Source organism: Leptonychotes weddellii, chromosome 16 (genome assembly GCF_054177405.1).
Source record: "Leptonychotes weddellii isolate Sample4059 chromosome 16, ASM5417740v2, whole genome shotgun sequence".
Classification (NCBI taxonomy): domain Eukaryota; kingdom Metazoa; phylum Chordata; class Mammalia; order Carnivora; family Phocidae; genus Leptonychotes; species Leptonychotes weddellii.
In genome coordinates, this window is record NC_138384.1 from 12,939,058 (window position 1) to 12,952,481 (window position 13,424).

Genomic DNA, 13,424 nt, shown 5'->3' on the forward strand with positions numbered 1-13,424 from the left:
CTCCATACTGGGCATGGAGCCTGCTAAAAACAAAAACCAAAACAATTATACAAGAAACAAAATAATCTGACCATCTTGTTTTCTCAGCCTCTCCTTTATCCAGTCTCACAGAGTCACTAATACTTAGCCCACTGGAACTTAGCAAATAATAGAAACTGAAAAGGAAACTAATATTTATTGAGCACCTATTAAGTGCTAAAGAGCTTTACATACACTATTTCTTTTAATTCTCATTATTGCCTCCATTTTATAGGTGAGAAAAAGGAGGCTTACAGCTAGTAAGTGGCAGATCCCAGACACACAGGATTGCACTGATCTCCTGACAGCACTTCTCATTCATTGTTTGCACACTTTCTTTAAAATACTCATTTTTTAAAAAGATTTTATTTATTTATTTATTTATTTATTTATTTATTTATTTAAGAGAGGGCGGGCAGGAGCAGAGGGAGAGGGACAAACTGACTCCATGCTGAGTGCAGTGCCCACCACAGGGCTTGATCCCACAACCCTGAGATCAGGAGCCTGAGATCATGACCTGAGCCAAAACCAAGAGTCAGATGCTTATCTGACTGAGCCACAAAAAGACACTTATTCCGGGATGCCTGGGTGGCTCAGTCGGTTAAGCGTCTGCCTTCAGCTCAGGTCATGATTCTGGGATCTTGGGATGGAGTCGGCATCGGGCTCTGGGCTCAGCGGGGAGCCTGCTTCTCCCTCTGCCTGCCACTCCCCTTGCTTGTGCTCTGTCTCTCTTTCTGAGAAATAAATAAAATCTTTTTAAAAATGTTTAAAAAAAAGACACATATTCTTCTAGCTTCTTTGCTCTCTCATACACATCTGACAGAGGTACCATTTACCAAAAGTCTTATAGCTAGTAAGTGGGTAGGGTTTAAATACACACCATTCTGCCTCCCTGGAAAAACTAATAATTATGAGAGAAATAAGGATTCAGGAGAAAACAAGAGTTTATTGACTATAATTAATAAAATTCTTTAGGTCAGGAATCTTCATCTAAAATTTATGGCATTTTAAGAGACAGGAATAATTATATGAGTATACATAAACAGACAGGCAGACACACACACACACACACACTATTACAGAGAACCACAGACTTTAAGAGATGGAAGAGATTGTAAATGAGGAAACTTCAGACCCACACATGAGTAGCCATATTAAAGTTTGTGCTGAAGAGCCGTGATTCCCAGACAATTAATTGCCCAATCCAAGACCAAGGAATTATGTGGTTTTCTTCAGCATTTCAAGTCTCCGGTTAAGATCTTCAAAACTGACTTCCTCAGAACCATAACGGTCAATGGATAGGCTTGCTTGAGGTTTTATACTGGGCAAATCAGGCAGCATGAAGTTATCAAAACCAATCTTGGATCTTGATTCTGGCTGTGGAGAAGTTGTGGGGGTTGAGTTCTGGACCTGTTCATTTCAATAAATATAATTAAAAATCACAATAATACAGACTGCCAGAAAGAAATCCCAGACTTAAAGACAGTAGGCTATTATTACTTTTGAGAGGGCAGCATATAATCTGGCTGGAGAACTAGACAACTCCCCCAGCATGTAAATGGTGGTAGTGGTGACATTTTGTTGGCCCTTGCTTCAAGGGCAATCTGGCTTTTTTAAAAAGCACACTTTTTCAAAATACGTGCCATGATGATCCAGTGTGGTAGTGGTTTTAAAACCTTTTTTTGTGTGTGTGTTAAAGATGTCTCAGAGATCTACATCCACTTTGAAAACTGTTAGCTACCATAAAGGAACCCACTGTACTCCTAGTGAATCACTAATAACCTCTCATCTATGGAGGAACAGTCCGTTTTTTGTTTTTTGTTTTTTTTACCTAGGCTCCATGCCCAGCATGGAGCCCAGTATGGGGCTTGAACTCACAACACTGAGCTCAAGACCTGAGCTGAAATCAAGGGTCAGATGCTTAACTGACTGAGCCACACAGGCACCCCAAGGAATAGTCTTACAACAACTGGAAAACTTCAACAGATATAAAACAGTTTCTTCCAGTTTCTACAAGCATTCCCTATACTTATTAGGAACCAGTAAAGGAAGCAAATTGTTCTCCTCGTGGGAGTCATTCTGAAAGAAAAAAGATCACCGGGATGTCATTGGTTTGAGTTCCAAATACAAAATTTTTAATAGTAAGCCTTCAATAAATATATCATAAAATTAACTCAATCACAGTCAAGCTTCCTTCTTGTGAAGCAGAATTCTTTTTTTTTTTTTATGCCTTCTGGAAATTAGCTTTAGGAGTAACTATGAGTTATACTTCTTCTGTCACCTGTGGTCTCATATAAGAATTGAGAAATCTTTTATCTTTAAGCCTGGAGATGCTACTTGTGAAAGATAATTCAGTTTAATAAAGTCAGAGGACCCTTTCTCCAACAAATAAGTGGCAAGGAGAAAAGGACAAGCAGGAAGAAGGAAGTATTAGGATGAAAAGATTTAAAAGATATATCAGCAAATACAATGTGTAGATCTTTTTGGATCTTGATTTCAACAAAATAATTGTAAAAATGCACTTTTGAGACAATTAGCAAATATAATGTATACTGAGTATTATATAATATTAAGGAATTATTTTTAATTGTATTGGGCATCATAATAGCATTGTTTTATATTATAAAAACAAAGGGGGGCGCCTGGGTGGCTCAGTCGTTAAGCGTCTGCCTTCGGCTCAGGTCATGATCCCAGGGTCCTGGGATCGAGTCCCACATTGGGCTCCCTGCTTGGCAGGAAGCCTGCTTCTCCCTCTCCCACTCCCCCTGCTTGTGTTCCTGCTCTTGCTATCTCTCTCTCTGTCAAATAAATAAATAAAATCTTTAAAAAACAAAAAACAAAGGGTTTGTGTTAGAAATAAATACTGAAGTATTTACAGGTGAAATTATATGATGTCTGAGATTTGCTTTAAATTCCTTCTTCCTGGGGTGCCTGGGTGGCTCAGTCGTTAAGCTTCTGCCTTTGGCACAGGTCATGATCCCAGAGTCCTGGGATCGAGCCCCTCATCGGGGGTCCCTGCTCAGCGGGAGGCCTGCTTCACCCTCTCCCTCTCCCAATCCCCCTGCTTGTGTTCCCTCTCTCGCTGTCTCTCTCTGTCAAATAAATAAATAAAATCTTTAAAAAATTAATAAATAAATTCCTTCTTCCCCACCAAAAAAAGTGTCAGGAAGAGAGAGAGAAAAGAAAAGAAGCAGAATGTTGGCAACTGTTAAAATTGATGGGTACATGGAAGTTCATTATATTATTCTCTCTAATTTTCTATATGTTTAAAGTTTCCATAATAAAGTTTTATTTTTCATTTTTATTTTACTTCTTTAAGGTTTTATTTTAATTCCAGTTAGTTAGCATGCAGTGTTATATTAGTTTCAGGTGTACAATATAGTGATTCAACAATGCCATACAACACCTGGTGCTCATCACAACAAGTGCACTCTTTAATCCCCATCACCTGTTTCACCCACTTCCCCCCCCCCCACCTCCCTTCTGGCAACCATCAGTTTGTTCTCGATAGTTAAGACTCTTTCTTGGTTTGTCCCTCTCTCTTCTTTTTTCCTTCTGCTTGTTTTTTCTTATTCCACATGTGAGTGAAATCATATGGTATTTGTCTTTCTCTGAATGACTTATAGCAGCATTACTTACAATAGCCAAGATATGGAAGCAGCCCAAGTGTCCATCAATTGATGAATGGATAAAGAAGATGTGGTATATATACACAATGGAATATTATTCAGCCATAAAAGGAATGAAATCCTGCCATTTGCAATGACATGGATGGAGCTAGAGATTATAACTCTTTTTTATTTTAAATCAGAGGACTTGCCTTCCAAGACTGGAAGCTGAGCAATACACAAGGTGTGGTTCAGACAAATAATTTCAACAAGGAAAATCAGAGTTAAATTATGTCTGAAATATAAAATCTTTAAAAAAGAGTTTCATGGGGTCAGAAATGCCTAGCAAGGTAAAAAGAACAAAAACAATTTCTCTTTACTTCATACTGAAAGAAGAGAGAACAAAGAAAATTAATGTCTAAGGCTCTTTAGCTTCTATTTATTTGACTTTCCTAGATTTATATATACAAAATTTTGAGATTTTTATACCATTTTCAACAAGAGATTAAACTGTTTTCACTATATATAAATTAAATATTGAAGCATGCGTCTAAATCACTGTACATTAAAGACTTTCAGATTTGTCCAGCTTATAAAAATGTTCCTTGCAGTCTTACTTTGGTATTGTCAAGAGGCTGATAAAAGACTAAAGGCCTAGTTCTCATGAGTTCAGCATAAAAACACATCGTCAGCTAAATGACTGTAAATATGCCCCTTAAAAACTTCACAAAGATTATTGTACTATTCAAAAAGCCCATGCAGAAATCTACTCTACCACTAGTGGTAGCATTCCAGATTCAGTTTCCCTTTCTGTACTGATCTGACTTCCAGGAGGAAGGCATGAGAAACAAGGGGCTGGGGATCTCATAGGAAAGGGCCCCAGTGCAGATGTTGGCAATGCCCTGAGGGGATCACCAGTTCCTGCGGAAGTCCCACCTGTTCTGCCACGGGTGCCTTTCTTGACGTCCTTAGGAAATCCAACACTGATTTGGGGCTGTTGGGGCTTCAGCCTGAGGTGAGAGGGTAAGAATCACATTGGGTTCTCAGTTGATCACACATTTGTTTATTGCATCCCTACTACCTGCCAAACATTCTTGGAAGCACAGGGGAAGAAATGGTGAGCAAAGAGACATGGGTCCTGCCCTCATGCAGCTTAGACCCAAGTGTAAGTCAATGACAGTTAAAGCAACCTTTGAGCCTCTGGCCCACAAGCTTCTTCTTTCTCTTTCAGTGACTATGTTTTGAGTGCCTATGAGGTCAGACCCTGTGGTACATCAGTGATCAAGAGCTACACATAAATATGCATAGATAGATGTACAAGAAAGTTTATCAAACTTCAGCAGCGGTAAACTCTGGATTCATTCATTCGTTTGACAGAATCTATTGACCACTTAATGTAAGGTCGGCACAGTACTAGGGATGCTGCAGTGAACAAAACAGACAAAAGTCCCTGTCCACCTACAACTGATATTCCGGGGGAAGAAACAGATATAAACAAGATCACTAAGTGAACCATACAGTATGTTAGACAGAGATAAGAGCAATAGGAAAAAAAAAAAAAAACATAAAGCAGAGAAGAGGGAAGAGGTTGACATTTCAGAGAAGGTAGCTGGGAAGGGACTCAGAGAAGAGAACATGTAAGTGCCGACCTGAAGGAAGTAAGGGAGGGATGGGGCAGATAGCTAGAGAACACAGAGTACCGGAAGTACAAAGGTCCTGAGGTGGGAACTAGCATGTGTGTTTGAAGAAGCCCGAGGAGGCCAGTGTGGTTGAGGCAGAGTAAATAGGAGGGGAGAGTAGAGAGAATGAGGCCAGAAAGAAGAGGTGAGAGTGCCTGTGGGCCACATCCTTGGTCAGAGGAAAGCTGCTGCCTGTTATTCTAAGTGAAATAAAAAGCCAGTGGAAGGAGGCCTCTGGGTGGCTCAGTGGGTTAAGCGTCTGATTTCAGCTCAGGTCACGATCTCAGGGTCCAGGGATTGAGCCCCACCCCAAGTCCCGCTCAGCAGGGAGTCTGCTTCTTCTCCCTCTGTCCCTCCCCTCCAGCTTGTGTGCGTGCTCTCTCTCAAATAAATAATTTTTTTTAAGCCATTGGAAGGCTTTAAAAGCAGAGGAGTGACATGATCCGACTTAGGTACTAACCGGTCTCTGACTGCTATATTGAACATCAGTTAATGGGGAAGAGGAGTACAAGCAGGAAAACCAGTTAAGAGGCTATTGCAGTCATCCAGGCAAGAGATTGTTGTAGATTAGATCAGAGTGCTGTCAGTGGAGGTGGTGGGAAGTGACAGGATTCAGGATATATTTAGAAGGTAGAGTGGTTACTCAAACAGATTTGCTGAAGATTGGGTGGGGGCTAGGCATTGAGAGAAGGGGTAGAGTCAAGGAAAATATCAAGATTTTGCCTTAGCATAGAATTGCCGTCAACTATAGAATGAGTAGGTCCTTGAAAGGGGTAGGAGCACTTTTGGACATGTTAAGTTTGAGATGCATCTGAAACATCCAGGTGAAGATATCAAGAAGGTGGGTGGATATATCAGTCTGGAGTTTGTATCAGCCTAGAAGTCTTAGCTAGTGATATATATGTGGAAGTCCTCACCATAAAGATGAGATTGAAAACCATGAGGTAGGATGAAATCATCTAAAGAAGAGAGAAGGAAGAGGAAAAGTCTAGAGACTGAGCCCTTGGGTACATCTCTAGTGGCATTTCATGCGGCTTTTACTTCTTCAAAGTCCCTTTCTGTATTGTCTAAATTTCTACAAAGTGTCTTTTTTCAACAAACCATAGAACTCTTTGTAAGAGAGAAAAAAAAAAAAAAAAGAGTAAAAGAGTCCCTATCAGGAAACCATCAGGAGCAAAGCATCAGAGAAATGTGCCCCTTAACCACAATCCAACATGGTACATGCCACCTCAGCAATTCAAAGGCATTAGGGGGATATCCCTCTTTCCCTAAAACATTCCATGACTACCTTTTGGAAGCTTAAACCACCCTCAGTGATGATGATGAAAAGCAAAACTTGATTACATTGGCTATGTGCCAGGCATTGCATTTAACTTCCTTAGTCATACTCACTCATTTAATCATCTCAACGAACTTATCAGACTTGGTAATAATTATTAACTATTATTATCCCCCTTCTTAAAGTTCAGAGGACTGAGTCTTTGAAAGGGTAATGCCTCAGGTCTCAGGGTTAATAAATGGTGAGTCTAGGATCTGAATATGGGCCATTTCACTTTTGAACTCATACTCTTAACCAACACCAAAAGAGAGTGCCTTATACCTTAGGATCTTGCAGCCTTTATTCCAAGAACTCTTAATTAAAATGCAAATTATCTCTGGGATAAAACTGAGATCTTAAGAACTAAAAATGTTTAACACACTTCTTAGTGTGTGTGTGTTTTGTTTTTTATTTGTTTTTTTACACACTTCTAAGTATAACACTTTAGATATCTTCATCTTTGTTTTCTACTCTGTTGTTACCTGCTTAGAAGGGTCATGTGACAGCAGAAGTCAAGCTCTGTTAGGAAAAGTATGTGGGCGGAGAAAAGGTGCAAATGTCACCTGCTTTACAATCCTACCAGAGTTACTCTGGAAGGCACATTCCTAAGCAGAATAAAAGTCTTCTGGTGCACAATAAAAATCTCAGCTTTAAGTCAAGTCTCCGTTCTTGAAAGTACTCACCATAATGGTTGCCTTGGATTTATATGGTACATTATAGTTCTTAGCAATTTCTATCAAGTACTGTTCTACTAGAACCTGGGGTAGAGTGCTCACATTTAATTTACACATTAACTGCAAGATAAACAACGTAACAGATTTGGTCACATGCATATCTACAAACTCAGAAATAAAAAGAGTTTAGTTTGTATCATAAGGCAACCCTCTCCTGGGATGAAAGAACCCCAAACCAAGTAAAATAAGAGGAAGAAAATAAACAAAAGAAAAAACATTTTGAATCGAGGATTCTGATTTTATAAGTGTATGAATTATGTCAGAGATGATACTCAACACACTCAACAACCAGTATAGCAAGGCACCATCCAGTCAGAATGGACACTCTGAATGCTGAGAGTGTCTACCTGCATGAGACAAACTGCAGCTACATCTCTGTGTCTCAGCTGATTGTCAGTCCTGAATTATATGTGTGGTCATGATGTAAGATGTTCAAAGGCTGAAGCTTCTAAGTTTATTAACTTCCTTTATATTACTAAGCGAGTTTCATTTAGGAAAATGTATGCTTTCTTCATAAAAAACCATCTCAGCTTGCTTGAGACTAGTTTTTTGATAAGCATCTGAACTCCCCTAGTGCAAAATCTTTATCCAAGTTGCTCTTCCTCCAATGCAAAACTTCTTTTTTTTTTTTAAGATTTTATTTATTTATTTGAAAGAGAGAGAATGAGAGAGAGCACATGAGAAGGGGGAGAGTCAGAGGGAGAAGCAGGCTCCCTGCCGAGCAGGGAGCCCGATGCGGGACTCGATCCAGGGACTCCAGGATCATGACCTGAGCCGAAGGCAGTCGCTTAACCAACTGAACCACCCAGGTGCCCGCAAAACTTATTTCTTTTTCTTTTTTTTTTTTTTAAAGATTTTATTTATTTATTTGACAGAGAGAGACACAGCGAGAGAGGGAACATAAGCAGGGGGAGTGGGAGAGGGAGAAGCAGGCTTCCCGTGGAGCAGGGAGCCCGATGCGGGGCTCGATCCCAGAACCCCAAGATCATGACCCGAGCCGAAGGCAGACGCTTAACGACTGAGCCACCCAGGCATCCCCGCAACACTTATTTCTAAACATCTTTCAGTCTGCACAAAATTATGTGCTCTGAGTTTTCTCATATTTGCTTTTCCTGGACTTCTTGGCTTAGAAAAATGTGTGTCTCTGGAAGGGTACTACCTGAGAGCTGACAGTTCCAGTCTCGTTGGTTCGGCACAGTTGGCCATATACTTGGCTGTACTTTGCATACAGCTGATTAGATACCTGGAGCAAACCATCACCAAGAAAGAAATAGAGGCAAAATTCATCAAGTTATGGCAAATTTGCTTGAGATGAAGAACCACCAAAAGAGCAGAAATCACTTTTATCTTACCTCATTGGAATTATATTCTCTTAGCATCTAAACAACAGCAATAGCAACAGAACAGTGCTTTGCTTTGTTTTTAAATATCTGATAAACATGAAACTTAAAAACTCTAATCCTGGGGCGCCTGGGTGGCTCAGTCATTGGGCGTCTGCCTTCAGCTCAGGTCATGATCCCAGGGTCCTGGGATCGAGCCCCGCATTGGGCTCCCTGCTCCACAGAAAGCCTGCTTCTCCTTCTCCCACTCCCCCTGCTTGTGTTCCCTCTCTCACTGTGTCTCTCTCTGTCAAATAAATAAGTAAAATCTTAAAAAAAAAAAAAAAAACTCTAATCCTAAACACCTTATAAATTATGATTCCTGTCTCTATACAAAAGAAATCCAATTTCAAATTTTGCTTTATAATTTTTTTTTTAGCTAAGGTTTATTTATTTGTTTCTACCATTGCCATTAAAAGGAAACTATTTTTTCACTTAAAGACTAGCAGGAGAAAATACTTTTATGGCTGTCCTTTAAGAGAAGAAAGGATTCCTCGAACTAATCCCACAATTCCAAACAAGTAGCTCTAGTGATCCCCTCACCTACAGTCATGGCACGGGTACTCAGGTACCTCTGACTGGAGGCAAGGAGCTGCCCAGATTAGTGTAGATACAGATTCGGCGAGACCAGAATCCAGTTTCCTAAGACAAACACAAAGTTATGTGACACAGGGTTTTATGTTCCTTCCCCCAACTCCTGCCCCTGCTTCAAAGGTAGCCCATGGGGGTGCCTGGGTGGCTTAGTCGGTTAAGCATCTGCCTTCGGCTCAGGTCATGATCCCTGAGGGGATGTGGGATCGAGCTTCTCCCTCTGTCCCTTCCCCCTGCTCCTGCCCTCTCTCTCTCTCTTTCTCTCTCTCAAATAAATAAATAAAATCTTAAAAAAAAAAAAAAAAGATAGGGGCGCCTGGGTGGCTCAGTCAGTTAAGCGTCTGCCTTCGGCTCAGGTCATGACCCCAGGTTTCTGGGATAGAGCCCCGCATTGGGCTCCTTGCTCAGTGGGGAGCCTGCTTCTCTCTTTGCCTGCCGCTCCCCCTGCTTGTGCTCTCTCTCTCTGACAAATGAATAAATAAAATCTTTTTTTTTAAAAGATTTTATTTATTTGACAGAGAGAGACACAGCGAGAGAGGGAACACAAGCAGGGGGAGTGGGAGAGGGAGAAGCAGGCTTCCCATTGAGCAGGGAGCCCGACGCGGGGCTTGATCCCAGGACCCTGGGACCACGGAGCCACCCAGGCGCCCCTAAATAAAATCTTTTAATAAATAAATAAATAAATAAAAGGTAGCCCATGGACAATGTTCAAAATATAATGTAAAATAATTCTTCTTAACTGAAATTAGATACATGTATATATAGGTATATATAACTATATATACACACACATATGTGTTTATACAACATGGATAAATACAGAAATACATATATAGACTGAAAGAAATATACCAAAATTCTTAGCTCCAGATTTGGTGATTATGGATTCTTTTTCTGTCTGTATTTCCCCACTTTTCTACAAGCTCAGGGGGAAAAAAGACAACCATCTGGTTCTAAAAATGGCTCTTTGGACTGACCTAGTCTCTCTGAACAGCACTACTTCTTCCTATAAAAATTAGAGACAAAGTCCTTTGGCATAGTCCCAACAAGTTGAAGCCCACCCTCTCCCTCACAAGGGGTCAGGGATGCCTTCTCACCCCTTTGAGCCTAAGAAATGGTAAAAGTCCCATAGGTCTTACTTTGTGGCCTGGATCAAGCTAAACCGAGCCAGCAGCAGATCACAATACAGCTCCAGCATCTCCATGGCCTCCACAAGGTAGTCTTCTCGGATAATGTGCTCCACTCGGATCCGAGCTCGTTCATCTTTCCCAGCAGTCAGACGGTCAGCAATCTCTTTCCTTGCTTTCTGAGCCTGCTCGGCTGCAGCACGAAGCACGTGTATAGAGAAATGCATGTACAAAGTGGAGTTCATTGAATAAAAAAGGCAGGTTATATGATAAGGTGAAGCAGTGTTTTCATAAAAAAATAATAAAAAATATACACCGTATACGCATATATAAAGTTATTAGTGTTTTGCACTATGTCAGTCGACAACACCAACATCACCTGGGAACCTGTTGGAAATGCAGATTCTTGGTGCCTACCCCAGAAATACTGAATCAGAAACTCTGGAAGTGAGCCCAGCAATCTGTGTTTGAACAAGCCCTCCAATTCTGACACGTGTTGAAGGCTAAGGACTACTGCTCTAGGGGGTGCTTTGACGAGTGGCCTTTGTTTTATCCTTTTGGGTTGCCTTGCTTTTCTAAAATGTCCCATAGCGAACACTTTTTTTTTATAATAAAAAGACTATTTAAAGATTTTATTTATTTATTTGAGAGAGAGAGAGCACAAGCAGGGGTAGGGGCAAAGGGACAAGCAGATTCCCCATTGAGTGCAGAGTCCCAAGTGGGGCTCGATCCCAGGACCCTGAGATCATGACCTTAGCCGAAGTCAGAGGCTTAACTGACTGAGCCACCCAGGCGCCCCCATAATAAAAAGATTATTTAAAAAAGAAGAATGCATGAAGTGCTTTGCATTTAAAAAAACTGTCCTCAGGGACGCCTGGTTGGTTCAGTCAGTGGATCATGCAACTCCTGATCTCAGGGTTTTGGGTTCAAGCCCCGTGTTGGGTGTAGAGATTACTTAAAAACAAAATCTTAAAAAATAAAATAAAAAATAAGAAACTGTTTTCATATATACAGTTCCATTTGATCCCTGTAACACTTGTGTGAGGTTCATATTGTTATTTGCGTTTTACAGCAGAGAAAATTGAAATACTGAGAGGTTAAATTGCTTGCCCATGGTCACATGATTAGGAGTGACTGAATTAGAACAAGGCCAAATCTTCAGGCTGCAAGTTCCTATGCTTTTTCACCATAGTATGCCAATAAAATGAACAAGTAGAGTCATGCTGGGGAGGTAACAAATGTAACCTGTCCCAGGCCAATCCACTGAGATAAGTCTTACCACCTTGTTTTATCAACTGATGACTGAGCCTGGGGAAAGAGGCGTTTCACAAGTCAGGAAAACCTGAGCCTCCAAACTATGTAACCCGTCTGTTCACCGAGTTATGCTCACCTTCTAATCATGAACAGAGTTACTCTGTCATTGCAAGCAAATCTTGACATGAGACTACTTTTGAATCTGAAGTAAACACAAAGCTCAGGGCTTGAAAGGTTGCTTAGCCAAGTCCAAAGTAGGAAAATGTTCTCTGCTCTAGACATCATAGGGAAAAGAAATTACAATAGAACTGGACTTGTTTCAGATAAATAGTGAACTGTTGTTACACCACCACTAATATTGGCAAACATTTATTGTGTGCCCAGGTTATAGTTTGTGTTACAAATAGAACTCTGGAGTGATAGAAAGTCAAGATTAAAAAAAAAAAAAAAGAAAGTCAAGATTACTGTCTCCCTTTAAAGAGGACTAAGTTTAGGTAAGACAGAGCTAATTTGGGGTGCCTGGGTGGCTCAGTCGTTAAGCGTCTGCCTTCGGCTCAGGTCATGATCCCAGGGTCCTGGGATCGAGCCCCGCATCGGGCTCCCTGCTCAGCGGGAAGCCTGCTTCTCCCTCTCCCACTCCCCCTGCTTGTGTTCCCTCTCTCGCTGTGCCTCTGTCAAATAAATAAATAAAATCTTTAAAAAAAAAAAAAAAGAGCTAATTTGCTTTACTTACCTCAAATCACTCCAGCACTCCAAGTTTACATTTCATTTGTAAAGAGAGGATATAATTTCTCTGGATAATTATATGTGTCACTGAATTGCCAGGATCAAATAAAAGGACACTTGGGCATGCAGTTTAAAATTTACAAGTTCTGGGGCACCTGGGTGGCTCAGTCATTAAGCATCTGTCTTTGGCTCAGGTCATGATCCCAGGGTCCTGGGATCGAGCCCCACATCGGGCTCCCTGCTCAGCGGGGAGCCTGCTTCTCCCTCTCCCACACCCCCTGCTTGTGTTCCCTCTCTCGCTGTGTCTCTCTCTATCAAATAAATAAAATCTTAAAACAAAAATAATAAAAAAATAAAATAAAATTCACAAGTTCTGTGTACACCACCAATGTCATCATCATGGTTCATGGTAACAATGATGGGTACCATTGGGTTTGCCTAAATCTTATTTGTTTAAGGTATTTTTCTTAGGCCCTAATTTTCTAAAGAATGCCCAAAAATCAATTTGGAAGTTAAAGTAATAGCTGCCTCTCCACTGACAGATCACAGTAATTCAAGAGTAAATAGTGCTATTTATGGGGCACTCAGAAAACTGCACACACAAGCAATACTTATTTTACCTGAACCCTCCTCATAATCAGAGATCATCGGTTTTTCAGTTTTTTGAGGGCTTAACAGCTCATGTGACCCACTGAAATGAGAAAGAGCAAGAGGCAACAGAAAATAGGTTGGATTTAAAGAAAGAAGACAACACTTGTCAGCTACTACTCTAGCTCATGGGTATAACATTCACTACTTGAGCTGTCACCTGATAGAAGAAATAGCTTTTTTTTTTTTTTTTTGGTGTGTTCAAAAACACGTAAGGAAGCCCTTCCAGAAAAATTTGCCCAGCAGCTCAAATTTAATAGCTACTGCCCATTTGAAAAGGCCTGACTAGATCAAGTTCTCTGATTTGGTGAAGAAGAGTCCAGTAATCTGGACATTGTTTTA

The 13,424-nt window shown here is 40.7% G+C and overlaps 1 protein-coding gene across 1 annotated transcript; it reads right to left on the reverse strand.

Annotated features, from left to right (window-relative positions):
• Positions 1-944: 944 nt before the first annotated feature.
• On the reverse strand, positions 945-11,199 carry LOC145717527 (uncharacterized). Its single transcript, XM_081806394.1, has 3 exons — positions 10,467-11,199; positions 4,563-4,636; positions 945-1,428 (listed from the first exon to the last, which is right to left on the reverse strand). Exons 1-3 carry the CDS (start codon positions 10,697-10,699, stop codon positions 1,367-1,369), a joined length of 369 nt encoding a protein of 122 aa, XP_081662520.1. The 5' UTR covers positions 10,700-11,199; the 3' UTR covers positions 945-1,366.
• Between the last annotated feature and the right edge of the window lie 2,225 nt (positions 11,200-13,424).

What these genes read in the sequence shown, in the direction of transcription:
- LOC145717527 (XM_081806394.1), bottom strand. Translation starts at nt 10,699, where the DNA reads ATGAACTCCACTTTGTACATGCATTTCTCTATACACGTGCTTCGTGCT. An exon ending in AGCTTGATCCAGGCCACAAA is followed by an intron (nt 4,637 to 10,466) that starts GTAAGACCTATG and finishes CTCTCACCTCAG; the next exon opens with GCTGAAGCCCCAACAGCCCC. An exon ending in AGGCACCCGTGGCAGAACAG is followed by an intron (nt 1,429 to 4,562) that starts GTGGGACTTCCG and finishes TGAAATGAACAG; the next exon opens with GTCCAGAACTCAACCCCCAC.